A 24,131-nucleotide genomic window follows, 5' to 3' on the forward strand; every position below is an offset into this window, starting at 1 on the left:
TGTACCTTAACTATCTCTCTCTCTACCACCGGTGCTACAACTTCAGGATCTTGGTGACAGCAATAGCCATCTTTTACCACAACAACCACTTCTTTCTCTCTCTCACCGACTTCTTCCACCTTAGGTCAGGCTGGAGTGGTATGCATTTCCTCCAGGCTCTTTGTTGTAGTAGGAGCATCTCTTGAATATTATAGTCATGGCAACCTATCTAGCTTTTTCAATCACTCTTCCTAGTGCTTGAGGGACTTGGTGGTGACCATTTTTTTAACCACATCTACTCCTCTCTTCCAATTTCTATACAATTATTCATGCCAAATTCCCAACTTATAGCCATTTTCCTCAGTCCTGATCACCAACGCAAAATATGGCCCACCCCATTCCAAAAGAAACACACACTTATCACTTTCTTTCATGCTACTCTTTCACTCCAGTTTTCATATTATATGTATTATTTTATACATACACACACACAAACGCATCACCTTTCATTTAGCTTCTACACACACCCCGAAGGAGAAGAGGAGGCCGAAGGCAGGAAGAGAGGAGGAAGGTTAGGAGTGTAGCAGTGAGGGTAGGAACTTTGAATGTTGGCAGTATGACTGGTATAGGAAGAGAACTAGCTGATATGATGGAGAGAAGGAAGGTTGATATATTGTGCGTGCAAGAGACCAGATGGAAGGGAAGTAAGGCCAGGTGTTTAGGAAACGGGTTCAAATTGTTCTATCATGGTGTGGATGGTAGGAGAAATGGGGTAGGGGTTATACTAAAGGAACAATATGCCAAGAGTGTTTTAGACATGAAGAGAGTGTCTGACAGAGTGATGTTTATGAAGCTCGAAATTGATGGTGTAATGATGAATGTTGTTGGTGCATATGCTCCACAAGTTGGGTGTGCGATGGATGAGAAAGAGAAATTTTGGAGTGAGTTGGATGAAGTTGCGGTGAGTGTACCCAAGGGTGAGAGACTAGTGATTGGAGTGGACTTTAATGGGCATGTTGGTGAAGTGAACAGAGGGGATGAGGAAGTGATGGGTAGGTAAGGTGTTAAGGAGAGGAATGCAGAAGGTCAGATGATTGTGGATTTTGCGAAAAGGATGGACATGGCTGTGGTGAACACGTATTGTAAGAAGCGGGAGGAGCACAGGGTGATGTACAAGAGTGGAGGAAGATGCACACAGGTGGATTATATCCTATGTAGGAGGGCCAGTCTGAAGGAGATTGGAGACTGTAAAGTGGTGGCAGGGGAAAGTGTAGTTAAGCAGCATAGAATGGTGGTCTGTAGGATGACACTGTTGATCAAGAAGAGGAGGAGGAGTGTGAAAGCTGTGCCAAGGATTAAATGGTGGAAGTTAAAAAAGGGTGATTGTGAAGTGGAGTTTAGGGAAGAGTTAAGACAGGTACTGGGAGGCAGTGGAGAGTTACTGAATAGCTGGGTAACTACAGCAGAACTAGTAAGGGAGACTGCTAGAAAGGTGCTTGGTGTGACATCTGGACAGAGGAAGGAGGACAAGGAGACCTGGTGGTGGAATGAGGAAGTACAGGAGAGTATACAGAGGAAGAGGCTGGCGAAGAAGTGGGATTGTCAAAGAGATGAAGGTAGACAAGTATAAGGAGATGAGGCGCATAGCAAAGAGAGAGGTGGCGAAAGCTAAGGATAAGGCGTATGGAGAGTTGTATGAGAGATTGGACACTAAAGAGGGAGAAAAGGACCTGTACCGATTGGCTAGACAGAGAGACAGAGCTGGGAAAGATGTGCAGCAAGTAAGGGTGATAAAGAATAGTGAGGGAAAGGTACTCACAAGAGAGGAGAGTGTGTTGAGTAGATGGAAAGAGTATTTTGAGAGGCTGATGAATGAAGAGAATGAGAGAGAAGGTTGGATGATGTGGGGATAGTGAATCAGGAAGTGAAACAGATTAGCAAGGAGGAAGTAAGGACAGCTATGAAGAGGATGAAGAATGGAAAGGCTGTTGGCCCAGATGACATCCCAATGGAAGCATGGAGGTGCTTAGGAGAAATGGCAGTGGAATTTTTACTAGATTGTTTAATGAAATTTTGGAAAGTCAGAGGATGCCTGAGGAGTGGAAAAAAGTGTTTTGGTACCTATCTAAGAATAAGGGTGATGTGCAGAGCTGCAGTAACTACAAAGGGATAAAATTGATCAGTCACAGCTTGAAGTTATGGGAAAGTAGTAGAAGCTAGGTTAAGAAGGGAGGTGATGATTAGTGATCAGCAGTATGGTTTCATGCCAGGCAAGATCACTACAGATGCAATGTTTGCTCCGAGAGTGTTATTGGAGAAATACAGAGAAGGTCAGAAGGAGTTGCATTGTGTCTTTGTAGACTTGGAGAAAGCATATGACAGGGTGCCTAGAGAAGAGTTGTGGTATTGTATGAGGAAGTCGGGAGTGGCAGAGAAGTATGTAAGAGTGGTACAGGATATGTACGAGGGTAGTGTGACAGTGGTGAGGACTGCAGTGGGAGTGACAGATCCGTTTAAGGTGGAGGTGGAATTACATCAAGGATCAGCTCTGAGTCCTTTCTTATTTGCAGTGGTGATGGACAGGTTGACAGATGAGATCAGACAAGAGGCCCCGTGGACTATGATGTTTGCAGATGACATTGTCATCTGTAGTGAGAATAGGAATCAGGTTGAGGAGACTCTGGAGAGGTGGAGATATGCTCTAGAGAGCAGAGGAATGAAGGTCAGCAGGGCTAAGACAGAATATATGTGTGTAAATGAGAGGGAGGGTAGAAGAATGGTGAGGATGCAGGGAGTAGAGTTGGTAAAGGTGGACAAGTTTAAGTACTTTGGATCAACAGTTCAGAGTAATGGTGAATGTGGAAGAGAGGTGAAGAAGAGAGTACAGGCAGGGTGGAATGGGTGGAGAAGAGTGTCAGGAGTGATTTGTGACAGACTGGTACCAGTAAGAGTGAAAGGGAAGGTCTACAAGAGGGTAGTGAGACCAGCTATGTTATATGGGTTGGAGACAGTGGCATTGACAAAAAGGCAGGAGTCAGAGCTGGATGTGGCAGAGTTAAAGATGTTAAGATTTGCACTTGGTGTGACTAGGATGGATAGGATTAGGAATCAGTATATTAGAGGGTCATCTCATGTTGGACAGTTTGGAGACAAAGCAAGAGAGATGAGATTGTGTTGGTTTGGACATGTGCTGAGGAGGGATGATGGATATTATTGGGAAAAAGATGCTAAGGATGGAGCTGCCAGGTAAGAGGAAAAGAGGAAGGCCTAAGATAAGGTTTATGGACGTGGTGAGAGAGGACATGCAGGCGGTTGGTGTGACAGAGCAAGATGCAGAGGATAGGACGAAATGGAAAGAGATGATCCGCTGTGGTGACCCGTAACGGGAAAAGCTGAAAGATGATGATGATGACACACCCAACAGACTTATTCCCTATACTTTTCTTTCACCCAGCTTTCCAACATTGGCAGGCCATTAAAATAGTGTGATCGCTACAATAGATCACCAATTATATATATTTTTTATTATTAATCTGGACAACCATTCTACTTGCCCTCCACATTGTTAACAGCTGAGCCAGTGGGGAATAAGTTAATCTAATTAAACCAACAGCCCTAACCATACCACCTAAACTACCAATAACTATTAGTCAAATTTACATACATAGCCCCAAACAGTGTCAAACTCAAATCTGAATTATTACTTCCAAACAATAAAGGCCAAAACCTCCTTAAAAAACTCAACTTGCATCTTTCTGCCATCAAACACACTCTTACAGGAGTCAGCTAAATCCATGTCATATGTATTGCTCAAGCATCAACCTCTGGCATAAGTTTATACCCAAAAAACTTGGACACTGGCATAAGCAATTTAATTAATGATCAGTAAGAAATGATGCATGAACCATTCTTGACCTCTGGCTACTAACAGAATAACCACATGCACTTGCTGAAACATGGCTAAAAGACAACGGTTGCCCCCTTGCCTACATTAAACACAACTATTATCTCTATATGCATATAATAGACTAGGAACAATAGGAGGGGGTATGTGACATCCAACTTCATATTGAACAAACTGATTGGGCTTACTCCTGAACCAATGGTTACCAGCAGTGCAACTATTCCTGGGCAAATGTACACCTGCACATGAGACAGCTTATTTCCCCTCCCACTTCTGTTGCCAGTCTAGATGAGTTATGCGTGTTCCTAATGGTATCATTAAAAAACTCTACACTAAGACACTACAATCTCACTGGTCTAGAACAAACAGTAAACAAGTTGAGATACCAAACCTGCTTCAGGTAGCAAGTCTTTATTAGATCTCATTGCAAACAGCATTGCCCACACTGTCTGACAGAAAGTTGATCCTAACACAATGACCAATTTTGGTCATATAAAACCACAAATCTCCACTCCCAGAGAAAAATCCTATTCAACCCGTCTTACTTCATAAATCATCTAACATCTGTACAAGATGCACTGCTTTCACAAAGTACCAGGGCTCTAAGGGATCAACACTGCCCCTGGATCACAACAGAAACCAAAACTTTCATGACATAGAAAAAACAGCATGGAAAGAATGAAACGCAACAGAGTTTTTTTAATATTAGAAAATGCATGAATATACCAAACACGGGGAAAGCTACACACAAAGGAAAATAGCGGTCTGCATTAGCAACACCTCCAAAGCTATTCTGGAAAGCAACTAAAAAGATAACCAACCACAACAAGCAGCAAACATATTCTCAGCCTTAAAGCAAATGTAATCATACATTAAAATAGTCACTACTTTCATCTTACTCAGCAATCTCATTCTCTTAATGTACTACAAAACAGAACATTAAACTGCACTCAAAACACAGTAATCTCTCCACAAAACCCCTGGCTGACATAAGCCCAATCTTCCACCTTAAAGCAATTCCTTCAAAACAAGTTACAAAACTTTTAGAAAACCTTGGCAAATGATACAGTGCTAAATTCACCCTGATCTCCTACAAATGTCAAACTTGAAGTCAACCTGACATATAACTACACAAACACTTGCCCTCAGGCACTGTCCCTGCTCCATTCCAACATGCAGAAAAAATATATAGCTTGTCTAAATATGTTCTGCAGCAGCTCATATAAACTTCAGACTTGTTAACTTGTAACAACTAACCAAAATGTCTGAAATACTGGTTTGCAAACAGGATGTTCAACTATATCGACATTATAGTCTATTAACAGATGTTCAACATGGTCTTCATAATGGTTCTATTACAGTGACATCACATAACTAAGTCAGTTATGGACACCACTTACAATAACATACATGAGACCCATCTTAAAGGACAACTACACCCCAAAAACATTTCCTTTCCCTCTCTAAAAAATGATCCCCCATACTTTCACATAACAAAAAAGCAAGAGTTGTCAGTTTTTCCCTTGTGGCATCTCTAGTCTGCTTCCTTAGTGCACATTATGTTGGGGCTGCATGAAATCTCAATACTTCCTACAGGAATCTGCCTCCAGTACTCTTGCATCATTTCACCTACCACAACTGATCATCTCTTGCTAAGGAAAACAGACATTTACATGCAACTTTTTTTTTATTATTATTCCACACCCTCCAGGGACCTAAGCCTCAGCACAAAAATAAATAGGACATGCTGGAGGGACAGATTCATTTCCCAGAGGCTCCCCTCACTCTGGAACAGAATCCCAATTCATGTTAGACATAGCCCCCCGCTGACCCTCTTCAAGCGAAATCTGGACGCATGGATGGGAAATCGCAAATTCACCCCTGGGATCTCTTCTGTGTCCCTGCTAGACAGAGGCACAGTAAACTAATCTTAAAAGGGTACCTTCTGTGATCTACTTTACAGAGGGACAGTAGGCTAATCTAATAGGGAGGCAGAAGCCAAATACATTCTGGCTAGGCTTATAAATGCCCTAGGGCAGATAGCCTAGTATCTACCTATGAACCTATGAACCCACTGAGGTCCTAAAGCTATTCAGGCTCAGACTTCACTTGTCTGACCTTTGCATTCCTCCAATTCCTTGGGGCTGCAAAACTGCTAAGCTTCGTAACCTGAAAGTAAATAAATCCGACTAAACCAGACGAACTCTGCAGGAAACATTTTGACTGACTCAAGCAAGAAAAAAAAAAAAAAAAAAAAAATCAGCATGTCTAACCCCAGAAGGGCTAGAAAACTAAAAAAATAAATTACAATTAAACTGTCTTGTGCTGCTGGAAGGCTTGGATTGTGTAGAATTTTAATAGCAAGATAAACATTTTTTTTTCATTTCTGTTCAAAGTGGTCCTTTAATGGTTGGTCTTTACAGACATGACAAGCTTTGTCAACAATTTAATCACAACCTATTAGCCAACAGAGGAGAGTTAAACTTTAAGACAATTCTTTCTGATAATTATGGAATTACCCAACATCTTACAGTTACTGTAAAAGATTAATGCTCTAAGCTGTTAAGCTGCATCCTGTAGCTCAGGCTATAAGATTTGATTTCCTCCATCTTCTGCCTACTATACAACTCTGAGCAGTTCACTTAAATCAGACCCATGAACCTAGTGGGCCTTATCTGGTTAACAAATAAAACAAATAGAACCGTTCAAAGATTTTACCTCGTCTAACATGGGGATCATTCCCTGTGGAGTATTCCAGGTGTCTGCAGCTGTAACTAGTTTCACTTTTAATGACATTAAACTACAGCCTCTACTGTAGCATAGACAGAAAGAGATTTTCCAAAAAATTAGGTGTCCTGGCAATGGGGTAAGGGACTTGAAAGCACAAAGCAAGGTGATAGGGAACACAGAAGATATTACAGTAGCCCTACCTTCTCTAAATCAAGCGCTCTATGCAAATGAAATATTTATTTAACACAGGCAAGACTGTAGCAAAACATAACGAAATGCAGATAGAGTTAACAAGACTTTACCTTATTTATACAATTATAGTTTCAAAGTCCAACAAATCAGGTGTTATGCTTTTGTTACTCTGTGTACTACTTGACTCCTATCCTCAATGAAACCCCACAACCAACATAATTCTGTCTCTAATTTGACTCAAAAGTACTTTGGTTTAAAAACATGGCACAAATAACAGAGGAAGAGATATGGGATAGTAGTAGCAATTTAGAGGGGTTAAAAATGGCTAAAGTATTTCAGTAGAATGGGAATCTCTCAGAACAGGAAAAAACAAATGTACTGAAGGGAAAATAAGGGAGTAATTGGTAACATGCATGAATTTAGAAAGGATGCTATCAGGTAACCATTTTAGATAACATTAGAACACAAAATCTTTTTGGCACAAAGACTGACAAATGAAAGTAAGAAGAGTTGTCATAGGCTCCTAAGTTTACTACAAGGAAAATTAAGACATATCCTATAGAGGTATTGGAGATTTCAAGTATTTAATATATAAAGCAGAAGAATGGGGAAACCAAGAAAAGGCAAGATGAGGCTCAAAATAAACTTAGGCACTGAGAGGGCTGAAAAGGGGATAAGCTAGGGAAGAACCTTTTTTCTACTTGCAATTTTGTTAGGTGGATCTTCAAAGGGGGGGGGGGGTTCACCTGCTGCTGTGATCAATTCCAAGAAATCAATTATACTGTAGGCAATGTATGCATGTCATGCTTCTGCAAACATCAAATTTCTACAGATCATAGAAGCATCTTGAGGACATGAACCTAAAATTAAAATCTAGTCTCAGCAAAACGAAATGAACTAGCACAGTATGGAGCTATGAATGAAATACAGATAACAGTGCATTTCATGTACTGAGAAAAAGATGGAATACCAGCTTCTTCACACTACAATGTCAAAGGTATGGCAGTGATATTTGCTGATCCTAATTTCTGGAAAAAAATACAGTTGCTGTTAGTGGGAGTAAGTCAGAAGATATGGATTTGCTGTAAGAAACAACTGTAACTCACAACAGATCTAAAAGTAACTTTCAGCTTTTTAGCTCACACATTTCAGACCATACATCTTCAGCACAGCTTTTGACTACAATGCATTTGGCAAATGTTTACTAACATTCCAGTGCTGCTTGGGACATTGCCAAATGGCTCAGTTGATGAGACCTAACTGGCACATTTGCTCTGGGAACACAACAGCCAGGCATTCCTGGGTTGGGCTAGAAAACAATGGTGAATTTGTTCCCTCCCAGGAATCCCCATCAGTCCTTGCTACTCCCTGGTGAGAACTGGGTAGTAGTCAGCAAGCCAGCTTGCAGATCTTGGAAGACAGCTTGCCCTCTGCTCATCTGAGGCATCTCTAAACTTAATATTGCTGTCCCCTGAGAAGCATGCCTCTTGATACTGGATCCCCCTTTGCTTTACTGGTGCTAAACACCCTAATAGCACACGCTCAAACTCTACAGAGTAACAACCTAGTGGCTCCCACCAGGTGTCACCCTTGTGGCGAGAGACAGCCACCCCCACCCCCGGGTTAGTAAGCAACACCTGCTCACTCTCATCCTCCCCAAGGCAGCTCTGACAGGATCCAGAGATACTAACATAACTAGGGTTGCCTGTGGCATAGTATGTGCTTTATCTGTATATGCCAAAGATTTGGTTACAGCTATCCAACTCTAATCTTCAAAGTGAATCCTCTTGCATGGGAGTCTGTTGGCTTCATATTTAAAAGGTTTCTACAAATTTCTCTGCTTTAAAAATTACACAAGTTATTAATGGGATCATTTTGACTAAAACACAAAACATGTATGTTACATTTAATGTAAAGGTAAAGAGGAACGAACAACTAAAGAGTCAATGATACACAACTGCTAAACTGGTTCAACTAAGTTCAGTTTATTGCTGTCCACTTCTAAATATTAGTAAACACTGTCCACTTACCTTGTAGTAACGTGCAACATCTGGGACACATCCAAATTCTTGTGTAATTTGGTTTCTGATGTTGTTTGCCATGTCATTTTCTACATTAACTGCTCCAATTAACAGGTTGTTTGAAATATTGTCTAGATGACCACGAAATTTTAACCAGGGACCAGCAGCAGAAATATGGTCAGTGGTACATTTTCCTTTCACCTACAGAAAAAGCACAGTTTTAACATATTAAACTCAATAAGCACATTACAATAACAAGTTTAGAAAGCAAATGTCACATGCAGATGCCAATACAGTCAGATGCAATTACAATCAAAGGACAGCAATCATCTTATTCATCCTACAGAAAAGAGCAACATAATCAGATATTTAACGGAGAGCTCTGTTTTCAAAAAGGCAAAATCAAACAGAATTGAAGACTTACAAGAACCAGGCATTCATTAAGATATATCACATACTATCCACTAAAGAAAAAATGCAGATAATGAAACTAAATCAGCAATCATGACTGCTCTGGGAAAAAAAGTTTACTAGCAATAAACTCTGAATGAATGCACACAAAACAATCACAGCATGTCATCCCTGCATACTGGTCTCTCCTGTGGAACTACTTTAACTGTATATTTGAAAGAGCAGCATGCAGTTTGCAAAGGGTTAACATCTGCAGACTCGTTACTCATGTCAACTAAGCTTTATATTGCATCTTAATATCTCTTTCTATACCTATATGTATATATACATTCTGTATCCATATATAATGGGTCTACTTCAAATTAACAAAAACCCACTTACCAGAAGATGAAATTGCCAAGACGAGATGCCTGAAACCTGATTTTAACGAACGACCGTATTGCCGACATTTCTCGGGGTAAGTATACAGTTGGACAACATGGGAAAATTTACTCTTTTTCCCCACCGCAATGCAATCTCGGAGCTGGTATATTTACTTGGGGGTGGGTTGGAGACAGTCTGATAAGTTTCTTTGTGAAATGTTGGTCAACTGGATACTTAACCTGAGAAAAACGTTTCGGCAACGTAGTCATTTGTTAAAATCAGATTTTAGTTATCTCATCTCAGCGATTATGTTTTCAGGTAAGTGGTCTTTCATTAATTTAAAAAAAAAAAAAAATATATATATATATATATATATATATATATATATATATATATATATATATATATATATATATATATATATATATATAGATATATATATATATATTAATATATATATGTTGTGTCTTTCACTTTTCCCGGTTAGGGGTCGCCACTGCGGAACTCCGGTCCACTAATGATTGGCAGCGGATTTTTACGTGCTGAGTTGCCAGCTCTGATGCACAACCTTCAACCAAGGTATGCCCACTCATGCATACCTCCACACAGAAGATGCTCTAGCTGAGAATCGAACAGGACAACGTCTTACTGTGAGGCGACAATGCTACCGCAGCACCACCACCGCAGTGTGTGTGTGTGTGTGTGTGTGTGTATATATATATATATATATATATATATATATATATATATATATATATATATTGTATGTGTGTGTATATGTATATATATATATATATATATATATATATATATATATATATATATATATATATATATATATATATATATATATATATATATATATATATATAGATATATATATATATATATATATATATATACATATATATATATATATATATATGTGTGTGTGTGTGTGTGTGTGTGTGTACATGTATGTATATATACTGCTCCCTCTCTATCTAATCTCTCACTATATTTAAATATAGACACACACACACACACACACACACACACAGTGCAGAGTCCAAATAGACCTGAGGTACCATTGCAGTTTCATCATGTGAAGTCTTGCTAGAGGCAGCATAGGCATAGGGGGATGGGAGGTTGGCCTAATGGTTAAGGTGTTTGCCTTACAAACACAAGGTGCAGGGTTTGAGTCTCACAAGGGATAATTGGCTAGGCTTAAAATGGCGCGCAAGGGCAGCTAGCTTAGTACTTACCTATGAACCTATGATAGTGGAAGCCATGTAGCCCAGGAGCCTGAGGTACTGTCTTGCAGTCATTTCCTTGGGTTGAAGTAACCAAAGCATCTATCTTGTCAGGCTTTCTACCTTTTGGGCTGGAAGGAAGGCTTTCATGACATCTGTCTGAATCCTGCACCCCAGGAAGACTATGTCTTGGGCAGGGTCTAGGTGGGACTTCAGGCCCTAGGGTTTCAGATAAACTACCCGAAGGAGGGAGATGTTTTTCTGTAACTGAAGCAGGAGGGACTGTTTGCAATCTGGCTAGATCAGTAGGTTGTCCAAATAAGGGAAAATATGGATCCCAGGAGTCCTGCAGAAGGCAATCACTGATGCCAGACATTTGGTAAAGACCCGGGGTGTTGTGTAAAGACTGAAGGGCAAGGCTGAGAATGGATAGTGAGAGGAGTCCACGCAGAAACAGAGGAAACTCCTGAAACTGGGCCTTACTGGGATGTGTAGGTAGGCATCCTTAATGTGGCCATGGAGCCTTGAGATAGATCAGAGGGAAAAGAACTTGCAATGAAAGCATCTGGAAAGTGGGCACATCCAGGAAAAAGTTTAGATGGGAAAAGTCCAGAATTGGTTTCTAGGGTCCATCTTTTCTTGGTACTACAGAAAGCCTGCAGTAAAAGCCATCTCCCACTGCTGACTGTGGAAAAGGCTGGATGGTACCTTGGGCCATAAGGTTGTCCAGAACTGGTTGTAAGAGAGGAAGCTGTTATTTTGAGGGCTGGGGAATTCCCCTTCTCTTTGGGAGAATGATCCAGGTCATGAAGTACCCATGTTCTATTATTGATAGTACCCACTTGTCTGAAGTGATGCGTTTCCACACATGGAGACAGTGAGAGAATTGCAAGAAAAGAGGGATGTGTGTGTGTGTGTGTGTGTGTGTGTGTGTGTTCAAGAATGGCAGGTAGTCGCACACTACCTGCCCTGTCTTGAAAGGATGCCCTCTGAGTGGTAGCTTGAGTATTCCTGGCAGGAGTGGGTTACTTCCTGGTAGCTTCCCTTGGTCTGGAAGAGGAAGTGTGACCTGAATCCTTCCTGATAAACTTGAGTTTTGAAGAGGTAATTCTTTTGAAACTTGGGAATGGGAGATACAAACAAATGCTTTAGATCTTGCAATTCCTTACCTTTTTGTTGCAAGGTCTTGAACAAGTCTGCAACCTTGGATCCAAACAGGGCTGAATTGTCTAAAGGTGTATTAACCAGCTTAGCCCTAAAATCATCTGGTAACTGCTGAAGGTGCAGTCAAGAGTATCTTCTTAGTGCAGAAGTCGATGCTGCTGACCTAGTTGAGGCCTCTGCAGCATCACAGCTGCACCTTATAGAATGCATAGTCACTTGAGATAACAGGGAAACAAGATTGGACAGTTGAGCTTTGGCTGGAGAGTCAGAGATATCCGAAAGCTGTTTGGAAATTTTCTCTAAAAGGGCCAAGGCATATTTAGATGTGTGGCTGGTAACTGATTGTTCTAAAAGCCAGAGTAGCAGAAGTGTACACCTTTTGCCCAAGCACTCCATGGGCTTGCTGTCCTTGTCAGCAGGGAGAATAGTTGAAGGCAGTAATTTTGAAGCCTTGTCAGAAGAGACTGAGATAATAGCTGGGTCTGCAGCAGGGCATTTTACCAGAATTTATCTGTGTCAAGAACCTTATAAAAACCTATCAGGTCTGTGGGCAGCAGGCGGCTGAAAGTCTAGATTCATGGATGCTGCAGTGAAAGCATCAAGAAAGGCTGGAAGTATAGGATGCACAGCTGAGGGAGCTGGGGAATCCATCTGAAGGAGTTCATAGTACTGTTTTAGTACCTCTGTCACCTCAGATGAATCCCACTTGAAATACTCCATCTTTGTTATAGTTTCCTCAAAGTTGAGATCTTCTGCAGGGGAATCAGCTTCAGCAGATTCTTCCTCTGGAAAAACATAACCAAGGGGGGAAGGAAGATGGGAGGTGTGAGCGAGAGATTCCTCTGAGGAAGAATCAGAGGATGATGACTCTTCCACCTGTGAAGGTTCTGAGGCCTAGGGCTCAAAACTGGAGGAGGAATTGAGGAAGTCCCTGGGGCTGTAGGCTGCAAGGCCATAGAAGCATTGAAGAAGCTTTGTAAAGAAGCCTGTCAATCTGGTTGACTTTCTGTAACAGGAGAGGTATGCTTTTTCTTTTCTTTCTTTTTCAGAGAAGGCCGAGCAGGCGTCTGAACAGGGGAAGGCCTAGGACTGGACGACTGTGAAGGAGCTGAGGAATCTGGCTGGTCTGCTGCGAGGCTTGGTTCCCCCTCATTGGAGACATCTGTAGGGCCTCTGAGGATGTGCCTTCCACAGGGGGTTCTCAGTTTCCACAGAGAATCTCTATCTACACTGTGAGAAATCTTAAGGGAAATGGGAGAGACTAGAAGACAAACTCATGTTTTTTGGAACTTTTTGCCTCAGGGGAAATTCTACCACTGAGGTTGGGAGACTCCGATCCACTTTAGGCATCAAACCTTTGAGAATTAGATTTTTATGGTCTATCAAAGTTCTACTATCAAATTTCTGACTTGCTGCACTCTACTTGCAGATGAGCACCTTTAACATGCTTTGTCTTGCAGTGGCAATTTATGACTGCAAGATTCGCATTTCTTGAAAACGGATGTCTCCTCATTTATCCTACAGCAAACTCAGTAATAGCAGCATTGCAGAACAACATCAGCAATACAGCCAAAAGCAGCCAAAGCACAAATCAAGCCCTATCCAAACACATCCATGCTAGCTAGGAAACTGTGCGTGGACAAGCCACTGGTTGAAGGAGGAATACAAAGTCTCTCTATCCAACAGACAAGAAAAACATGAAACTCTCACCAAATACAATAAATTCAATAAGCAAATGTTTAGGAAAGAAGGAAATCACAAATTGGGGATAAATCCTGCACCAAGACAGTAGAATAAGCAAATTCGTTAGGGCTGCCACCTTTCATTGTGGCTAAAACCAGAGTAAAGCCACACCCCTCACGTCACCAGTAACCCTGCCCATCCCAACCCCTCTCCTGCCCACATTCCGCCCATTTTGTGACATCGTTATGATGTCACCCGGCAAGGAACGCCCTCTTTTTCCATTCTTGCTGCCTGCTTTCGGCTGATTTACTATGCTTTTTTTTTTGTAAAAAACGCATAGTAAATGAGCCGATTTACAAACTCCAATAGTATGTTTCCTTTCTGAAACAGAATACTAGAGTTTGTACAGTGTTTTCCGGATAGTCCGGAAAAAAAATGGAGGGGTGGCAACTCTAAATTCAGTGCCCATTTAGATCAGTGTTACTGGCAGATAAGCCACAGATAATTCTGGTAAGTAAAGGCTGCAAGGTATTATGGGTAAAGAGAAGGAGGTGAAGCCTGGAAAAGCTTCAGTCAGTGCCAAGCGAGTCAGCAATGCAGTCCTACTGGTGAGGTAGAAGATGAACCAGACTATTTACAGAATTAAGCTCTCAAATAACTAGGTTTTGTTGAAATGGGACATTCTGAAACATACATCTGAACAAGACTTTTCTTGGTGTCCCGGGAGCATCTTGTCAATTAACTGACAGTCATATAGAAAAAGCAAGTGCAGACAGGGAATCACACAGGAATACAGGATGAAGTTTTACTAGCCTACAACCTTAACTCCCAACACCAGGTCTCAAAAGACAGAGAACAGCTTTTCTGCAACCAGTCATTGCTGTGGAAGATTAATTCACATTTACATAACTCCACTACATGTGACAAACATGAAAAGTGAATGCACGTTTTATCAGAGGGGGAAAAAGCCAAGCCCTTGCTTCTTGACAATAAAATTTTAGACACCAGTTTTTTTTGATGAACTGACCCCAGAAAGTACCAACCTTGATCAGAACTTGCATGTCAGTCAAGTCTTTCCCATTCCACTTATCAAAGGGCTCTAGCAGCTGAAGGCGTTGACTACTAGGGTTCACATCCACAGAAACTGCTCTACCATCCTCGGGTGGTTTCTGATAGGTGTCCTGTCCAGCATCAAAATCCTACAAAAGCAAGAACAAAGCAATTAAACAGGAAACTTTCATTGTCTGTATAATTGTGTCATGTTTCTCATTACCACATCTACAATACATTACGAAAAGCCTTACTGAAAGTCATTAACCAAACCTTAAGTACATCTACTGCTGTTTTGCCTGTGTGGGTATTTTCTCAAGGCATTACAAGCTTCAGCTGCTAGCCTTACCGGGTTTCTGCATAGTGTTTTTTCATGTAAAAGCTTGTTCCTTCTTCCTGCACTCCCTGCTGTAGAAATGCATGGTGATGCAATAAATGGGGAAAAAAGCACACTGCACACCTAATCAAAGTAGCAAGGATTCACAGAACGTCTCTATAAATCTTAAAGACACTTCTAATTCAGCAGGACTCAGAACAATTGTGTGCTGACAATCAATGAGGGAAACTATTTAAAACTGAAGCTAAAGCTTTAGAAGGCTCACAGTAAGCAAGAAAAGATACACGAATGCCAATTATAGGATGCTAAAACTGTACACAATGAAGCTATAGATAGAACTTCAAAAAAATATAAGGTGGCTAAATAATGTAGCATACAGTGCATGCTGAACAGGAAAACAGAGCCAAGTCTAGAAGACAAGGCCTCAGTTTACAAGAGCATTCAAAATAGTGTAAAAGACTTTGCATTGGTTTGTTGAATATACAACATGCTGCTTCAGCTGCAGAAGAATGTTTTATGCAAATGAGATACCCATTTTATCGTCTGCCAAGACAGCAGCAGCAAACACTCTGAAGTGACAGCTGCTGAAACATTTCTGTCAATTTACTTTGCATGTTTACGGTCATCTATTAACATGGTCAAAATATAAAAAAGTGTAAATCTGTTAAGATTTGATGCAGCACTGCTTTCTTTGGACATTTTGCTCTTGCCTGCTGATCCAAGTGGGTTTTGAAACTTGACTTTATATTTATTTAACATTTGTTAACCAGGAAAAGTCTGACTAAGACGGAGCCTCTTCAGCAGAGGCCCGGGGAGAAACACTCCAGATGCATGCCTTTGGAATCTGGGAGGAAACTGCAGTACCCAGAGGAAACCCAAGCAACCACAGGGAGGACATGCAGACTCTGCACAGTAGGGACCTCAGCCAAGAATTGAACCGTAGAACCTCTTGGTGTGAGGTGATAACTAACCACTGCATCTGAAGTATGCACGTTAGCAGAGAAATTAGGGTCCCATTTACGTTGTCGAAGGGTCTGTTAAGCGAATGTCCTTTGATCGACACGTAAATTTCGAAATATAAAAAGTTTGAATGGCCAAGTAAGCAAATTTTTTTCCCAGGAAAAAAAAATGAGCTCAGGTGTTATTGGGAATTTGCCCTTTCCTCCACTGCAGTGCAATCTCGGAGTTGGTATATTTAAGTAGGGGGGGGGCACAGTGCCCCACTTCTTAGTGTTTGTTTTTTATTGGCCAAGCGATTTGTTTTCTCTGGGGAAAAAAAAATCACTTACTTGGCCGTTCAAAGTTTTCATAGTTAAGACATTTACGTGTCGATCAAAGGGTGATCGCTTAACAGACCCATTTGATGATGTAATATAGACCCAAGAAATTCCTGAAAACCACAACATTATGTGTTAACTCCCTGTTCCTGTTATGTTTATCAGAACAGACCAAATATTCAATGAAGATGGATATGCAACACTAGTATCTTTGTTTTTACTTCCTCAGCATGAAGTAATAGATCAGACGTACACATCCTACTTGGATGTGCTAATCCTATAAGTGGTATACATGATCTCCAGCTAAAGCAGTGAATTAAGGAAATTTATGTGCTAAAAAATCACTGCCACTTGCAAGTCATCCATTGTGAACCAGTGCCTGTGTGAGTACTACTGCAAATATGTCTTATCTGCTGACTACTATCCTGCTGTAAGAAATGTCAGAGAGGGGGGAGACTGTCCAGTGTCATGTGTGTCCTTAGTATAGTGCAATAATCAAGTCATCAAATTATACTCTTCTTTTTAGTATAGAAAGACAACAAGTTCCTACTAGGCACTCTGTCACAAGATCATTAACAGCCTGACTACATCTACTTACTCCATTTCATAAGAGACTGAGGGGGATGAGTTTACAGTTACCATTCAATCGTGTAAATTACATTTAAAGAGAGCCAAAGAATTGCTTTGTTTGTCATGGACTGAGCTTATTTCAGAAGTGCAGGAGCCTTTGGGAGGTTGTCTCCCACCAGCAGTTCCCATTTACTCTGCTATGTATATTCACGTCATTAGAGATGATACTTGTGTTTGCAGGTTTACAGACATTTAGAAGGACCAAGCAGCTCAGGATTCCCTGCTGCTTTGTAAACCTGGAAGAGATCACTACATAGAAGTTGATAAAAGCAGACAGAGCTTTCAGATGTTGTCTGTAGCTTAGGGTACTCATACCTGTGACTTTGTGAGAGGAAACACTGCTTTGACTGGACTGGTTGCTACACACAGCCCAACAGCAAGTGAGAAATGGCTAGACATAACTTCCAGTGTAATGAACTTTATCATAACTAAGCAGGCATGGAAACAGCAACTTGTACACACGTTCCGTATAATCATTTGATAGTGGAGGGTGCAGAATCTAGTTCTCCTGCTGAGACAATAGGGTAGGATTCTGAGGCAGGTGCCATGGGGCCAACAGTGACACACTGCGCAAGAGGGGGTACCAGTGTTGGCGTGGCCAGTATGGTGCAATCAAAATTGTCCTTGGTTTGTCTTGTTTGATCTTTAGTAGTACTTTGGAGAGCAGAGGCAGAGGATGAAAGGCATAAACTGATAGGTTTTCCCAGCTGAAGAACAGAGCATCCACTTTCCAAGCTTGTTTGTGGGGAATCCTTATGCAAGATTTGTACAACTGATAGTTCTGGGGGGAGGCAAAAACAGGTCTATATCTGGGCTCCCCCATTTGCTTGTCAACATGTTGAAAATCCTTGGTTCCAGTTTCCACTCGTGTGGGTCCATGAAGTTTCTGCTTAGTTCATCCGCCAGTGTATTTAGTTTTCCTGGCAGGAATTGAGCTTGTAGATGCACTTGGTAGCTCAGGGCTGTGTTCCACAATGCCATGGCTAGTCTGCAAGGGGGGGTAAGAATGGGTACCCCTCTGCTTGTTTATGTACCACATAATAGTAGTGTTGTCAGTCTTTACCATTAATTGTCTTGGAAGAATGTGGTCCTTGAAAGCTGTCAGAGCATTCTGTACAGCTAACATTTCTTTTTGATTGATATGCAAGTGCATTTGACTTGGGTTCCATTTGCCCTGAATGCACTTCCCTGCCAGATGAGCCCCCCATGCATAATCTGATGCGTCTGTTAGGGTTTGGGTGGCAAGGGGTAGTGTGAATGGTAGTCCCTTGTTTTGGTGGCAGGTCTCTGCCCACCAAAGAAACTCAAGGCGTAGGCAAGGTATAACAGGAATCATTGCTTCTAGATCCTGTGAATGTTGACACCATAGGCTTTTTAGATACCATTGTAGTCTTGCATATGGAATTAGAAGAATGCAGGAGGCCATGAACCACAAGGCTTGTAGTATTTGCCTTGCAGATAGCAGGGTTTCTGTGGCCACTTGTTTGAAGTAGGTTGTCAAATAAATTTGTTTCTCTGGCGTGAGGAAAGCCATCTGGGAAGTTGTATTCAAGCTTGCTCCCAGGAATATGATTTGTTGACAGGGTACCAGGTGTGATTTTTCATTTATGGTGTACCCCAGACAAGTTAGCACCCTTTGTACAAAGGCCAGATGATTCAAAAGTATGTCCTGGCTTTCTGCCTGAATTAAACAATCGTCCAGGTATGGGTATATTTGAATATTTCTTTGCCTGCAAAATGCAATGGCTGGGGCTAGGCACTTTGTGAATACCCTGGGTGAAGTAGATAAGCCAAAGGGCAGTGCAAAGAACTGGTAGTGATTGTAGCCTGCTTTGAAGAGTAGGTATCTTCTGCAAGATTCCCTGATTGGGATGTGCAGGTACGCTTCCTTTAAATCGAGTGTTACCATCCAGGCATCTTTTCCTAGCATAGGAAGCAACTGGTGAAGGGTCAGTATCTTGAATTATGGCATCACCAAAAAGGTGTTTAGAGTAGACGGGTCCAGAATAGGACACCATGAATTGTCTTTTCTGGGTACCAGGAAAAGTCTTGAGTAGAAACCTTGTCCTTTTTCCTCTTCTGGTACAGTTTGAATAGCCTTTATGTTTAAAAGAGAGAGTATTTGCTTTTGAGCCTCTGTCCACTGATTTGGGGGTACATCTGGCTAACCTTCTGGCGTTGGCAATGTGTGGAAGTGAAATCTTTATCCTTGGGACACTATATTTAAAACCCATTTGTCCTGGGCAATGAGTTCCCAGTTTTTGGCCTGCAGACCAATCTTTCCCCCTAAAGGAGCATTCAGTTGAGAAGTGCTTGGAAGTTTTAAAATCAAGTCATTGAGCCAGTTTTCCATAGGGGGGAGTCTTACTACTCCCAAGTTTGGAAGCGGAAGCCCCCCACTGCTTAGTCTTGTGTGTACCCTGGGACTGAAACCTGGGGTTTCTGCTGTGTTTGAGTTTGGATTGAGAAGGCCTGGAAGGAGCCAGAAAGGACCAATCCTTAGAGGGTCAATGCCTACTAAATCTTGGGAGGCTGAACTTGTAAGAAAGCTTTAACAGTTTGCATAGATTTAGCGTTACCTTCCATCTTTTTAAGAACTTCCTCAGCTTTGTTGCCAAACAGGCGGTCCTGATTTAAGGGAGCATCCAACAGTTTAGGTTTAACATGATCAGGCAAAGATTGCTCCTTCAGCCAAGCATGCCTTGTGAGTACAGACCCAGTTACAGCAGCCCTGCATGAGGCCTCCTAAGAATCAAACCCACATTGCAAAGTATGTTTTCCAATCTGTTCAGCAGAATGCATTAAATCCTGTAATTCCTTACTTTCAGCACAGTCAGGAATCATTTTCTGTTTAAGCAATCCAATAATATGTTGTCGATACTTTAACATATGAAACTGACAGTTTAAGGCCCTAATGGCCAAGGCTGCAGAAGTGTAAACCTTCTTACCCCATCTATCCAGCGCCCTGGAGTCTATCACAAGGGGTAGGGTTTTTGGCATCAGAAGCATTAATGCCCTTGGGTCCCTGTGAAATAGTCTCTGGATCCGCAATATGATTTTTAAAAAGGAACTTGTGAGAATCAGGAACCCTGTAATATCTGTCAGGTTTTCTGGGAGCAGGAGGCAAAGAATCAGGGGCCAAACTAGATTCCAAAAAGGCATCAACAATGTCTAGTACAGGAGATATAGCTAAAGGCCTATGCTGAGGCAAGAGTAAGAAATCCCTAAGCCTCTTTTTCGAATCAGAAAAATCCTGGCTTTCCCAGTGGAAATGCTTCCTTAATGTGTGCAAGGTTTCACCAAAAGAAAAATCCTCTGGAGGGGAAGCAGAGGGAATAGAGTCCTCTGCATCAGAATCCTCATAAGTAGATAAGGGTAAATCCAGATCATCAGAAGGATCAGAAAAATCAGAATCCTGGTCAGAAGCTTCATAAACAATCTCAGTCCTAGGTCTCTTAAAAGAGGGTAGTTGGCTTCCCCTGATTACGATCTTCAGCCATTCATATAATTTGTTTTTTAGGCATAGAGGCCTGAGCATGCGGCCTGGTCATTGGTTTTCTAGGCATGGTTCGAGGTTTAGGCCTTAAAGAAGAAGTAGGAGGTTTTTTTTATTTTAAAGCTGTCTCGCAATGTTAAACCCATTTAACATAGCGAGACAGCTTTAAAAAAAGCAACGGAGAAAGGAAGATCTCAGTTAGTTTTTTAAAGCTGTCTCGCCATGTTAAACTCCTTTAACATAGCGAGGGAGTTTCTAAAAAGCAACGGAGATCTTGCGTTCTCTGTTGCTGTAAAAAGAAAAGAAAAAAAAAAGAAAAGACATAATAATGGAAAAAGTCCGGGCGACCGGACCTTTTTCTATTACTATAAGTCTGATTTACAATGTGCACGCTGACCAATCAGCTTGCACGTTTTGGAATATTAATGGGGGGGTCATTGTATAATATGAAATATTTCATAGGCAAGTACTAGGCTAGCCCTTATGGGCCATTTTAGTCCTAGTCAGTTTCCCTTTTTGTGCTCAATTTAACCTATCCCATTTGGTTAGAGAGTGGCCTTACCCATCTCCTGGTCTATAATTATATACTAACTAGATTATACCATAGATAATTTGAGGAGACCCATACATGGAATAAAGCACTTAGGAGCTGCCTCTGTCCATTAGTAGTACAGGGAGAAGTCCTTGAGTAAATTTTCTGTTTCAAATCCAGAGACTGAAGCTGCCTTTGAATATGGACAAGGAAGAACTTTGTTTCATTTGGATAGGGAGTCTGTTCCAGAACAGTAGGATCTTCTGAGACATATAGCTGTCCCTCTAAACTGTTCTGTTGATGCTGCAGAAGAGGTTTAGATCCTTAGTGTGTTTCTAATGCCATCTGACTGCTGATGTGCAGTAAATTCATCAGTATTCAGTCGGAGGATGCCTTGTATGCCAGACACAAGTCACCTCTTAGTTGTTAGGATACAGAGCATAGTGACAGGTTTTTGAGTCTATCCATGTAGGACATGTTTAGGCCTTGTATCCTTTTAGTTAAGGTATCTGTGGGCGTTCCAGTTGTTGCTGGTGTCTAGACAGATAAATGCCAAAGGGGGCATTACATTCAATGACTGGCCTAATGTGGGCCAAGTTAAGGCGGGCAATGACATCCCTAGATTTAGACAGAATTCCTTTGTTTATAAGCTGTGCAATACAGAAGTACTTTCTTACAACAATGGATACATGTTGGTCAACGTTAGGTCACTGTCCACTTAAGTTCCCAAATCCTTAAATGATTCAACTCATAGGAAAGCACTGTTAATGTGACAGTTCACTGGGATAGATGACCTCGAAGATACAACAATGCATTTGTCATTTAGTTTCAGTCCATGATCTGGCACCAATTTATTTGGGACAAAACTTCCTGCATGATGGCAAAGTCATTTGGGGATTAAATGACTGTTCCCAGCTTGCAATCATCTGCCAACTTAGTCAGCCAGAGCCTTGTGGTATTGGCTTTTACTTTAGAAAAAGTAAATCTCAAACATGAGAGGCCTCCGCACAGAACCTGGTGGACTCCAATGACAACTGATCTCTGTGGAGGTAACTTCCTGCACACTATTTGTGAGCCAATCGACAATCCAGTGGGTGATAAGTTTATTCCAGAACAGTAGTATCCTGTGCGAGATATAGCTGTCCCACCAAACCATTCTGCTGAAGTACCAGTTTATTTAGCTTCTCCACTATGCTTGAGTAGGGCATTGTGCCAAAAGTTCTGGTCAGGTCAAGGGATGGGGTGTGTACTGCTTTGCCCTTAAAAGCAAAAAGCTACCACGTTGAGTAAGCATGACCTGCCCTTGATAAAGCTAAACTGAGACTAGTCCAGTGTTTGGAGGAGATTCCCTATGTCCTGACATTTACATTCCATGACAAGTCTTTCCAAGGCTTTGCAAGACAGGCTGGTCAGACTTATGGATTGTAATTACCTGGGTCTGTGGAAGCTTCTCCATTATGCAGGGGAATGGATGTAGCTGTTCATTTGTTTGGCACAAAACCTATAAGGAGGTTGAGACTGAAAAGTGTTAAGGGTGTAGCTAAATTAAAGGAAGTTACTAGGCTAATGGCCCTGGGGCCCTTACAAGCCTAGCCAAGTTCTACCCTTATTTCCACGATCAGCACCTATTGCCCCTGTCCAAGAGGTACAGGTAGAAACCCCAGAGGGTGAATTTACAGTTACCCATCCAATCACCCAGACTGCATTTGAAGAGGGCCAATGAGGTGCTCTGTGACAAAGTGGGAGTCTGTTCCAAAGGTGTGGTAACCTCTGGGAGACAAATCTGTCCCTCCAGTAGGTTCTATTAATGTCACACACCAGGTTAAAGTCTTTATGGTGAGTAACCCATGTATCATCTGACTTGCGGAGATGCAGCATTTCAATAAAGCAGGGTCAGAGATTGCCTTGTATGTAAGGCAGAGATAGTCTGAGTAGTCTGTATGAAACAGAATACAGTGACAGTGATTTCAGATAATCCAAATAGTACAGACACTGAAGACCTTGAATTTTTCTTGTGAGGAACCTTTGTGGTCTCTCCAATTGCTATAGGTGCTTGGAAAGATGAATACCAAAAGAGGTGTTTGCACTCTATTGGCCTGATGAGGGAAGAGTACAGGGATGTTATAACCTTTTTTTTCTGGAGACAATGCCCTTACTTATGAAATAAGATGAGCAATATAGAATTCCCTTCTTACCACTGTGAAGACATGGTGGTCAAAGGTAAGGTTTCTGTCAACCTGTTTGGCCAGTTCTTTTACCAATGAGTACGTACTTAAGGTGTTGCTATTGATGTGCTTGTTAGTAGGAACATTGTCCTTAACCAAACTGATAATACATTTTTTGCAGTGAATTTAAGGTCATGACTTTGGCACCAATCATTTAAGACCCTCTTGTAAAATGTTGATATTTGGAGATTCTATGACTGCTCCCAGTTTGTAGTAATCAGCAAACTGTCAGCCACAGACCTTTAAGCTTTGCACTTACTTCAGAGAAATAGATTCAAAACAGCAGCGGTCCCAGGACCGATCCTAGTGTACCACCACCAGTTACAGGTCTGCTGGTGGAGGTGGATTCCCTTATTTTGACTATATAGGTTCTATCAGTAAGTGAGCCATCTAACAATATAAGGGTTGATACCTAGATTTCTTCTCTCTTTTTTTAAATTTCTCCAAATCTTTTGGGTTTCTAATACCATGATGGGAATGAACCTCATTCCGAAGTCAAAGTACAATTAAAGTTCATGAAATTAGTATTGTTTCACTCTGTCAGCCAAAGTGACTTTTGCAGCACCCGCAATGTGCCCAGTAATGACTCCTGCAATTCGTATAGAGTTACTTGTACTGGTAGCATATCTAAATATGACTGTAGACTCTCTTTTATAAGACCCATTGCTCCTACTACTATTGGAACCGTCTGGGTATCTTTCTTCCACATTGCTCTCGTTTCTGCTTGTAAATCTTGATTTGTCTTTCTCTATACACAGGACACTGTAGTCACTGGGTGTGGAGATTTCAATGATCAACGCTACTTTTGTCTTATAGTTTAGTACTAGGCTATCTGCCCAGGGGCATTTGAAAGCCTAGCCATAGTGATGTGGCTTTCGCCACCCCATAAAATGGTACAAAATGCA

General features: G+C 41.4%; 1 protein-coding gene across 1 annotated transcript in view; it reads right to left on the reverse strand.

Moving 5' to 3' along the window:
• The window catches only part of ACO2 (aconitase 2), a 1,318,356-nt gene that overhangs the window by 101,632 nt on the left and 1,192,593 nt on the right, over positions 1-24,131 (reverse strand). The window contains exons 21-22 of the mRNA XM_044075713.1: positions 14,723-14,878; positions 8,836-9,027 (exon numbers count right to left, since the gene is read on the reverse strand). Of these exons, the coding sequence (XP_043931648.1) occupies positions 8,836-9,027; positions 14,723-14,878 (348 nt within the window). The remainder of the gene's footprint in view (positions 1-8,835; positions 9,028-14,722; positions 14,879-24,131) is intronic.

The sequence above is a fragment of the Protopterus annectens genome, chromosome 1.part1 (assembly GCF_019279795.1).
Source record: "Protopterus annectens isolate FY-2018-M chromosome 1.part1, PAN1.0, whole genome shotgun sequence".
NCBI classification, from domain to species: domain Eukaryota; kingdom Metazoa; phylum Chordata; order Ceratodontiformes; family Protopteridae; genus Protopterus; species Protopterus annectens.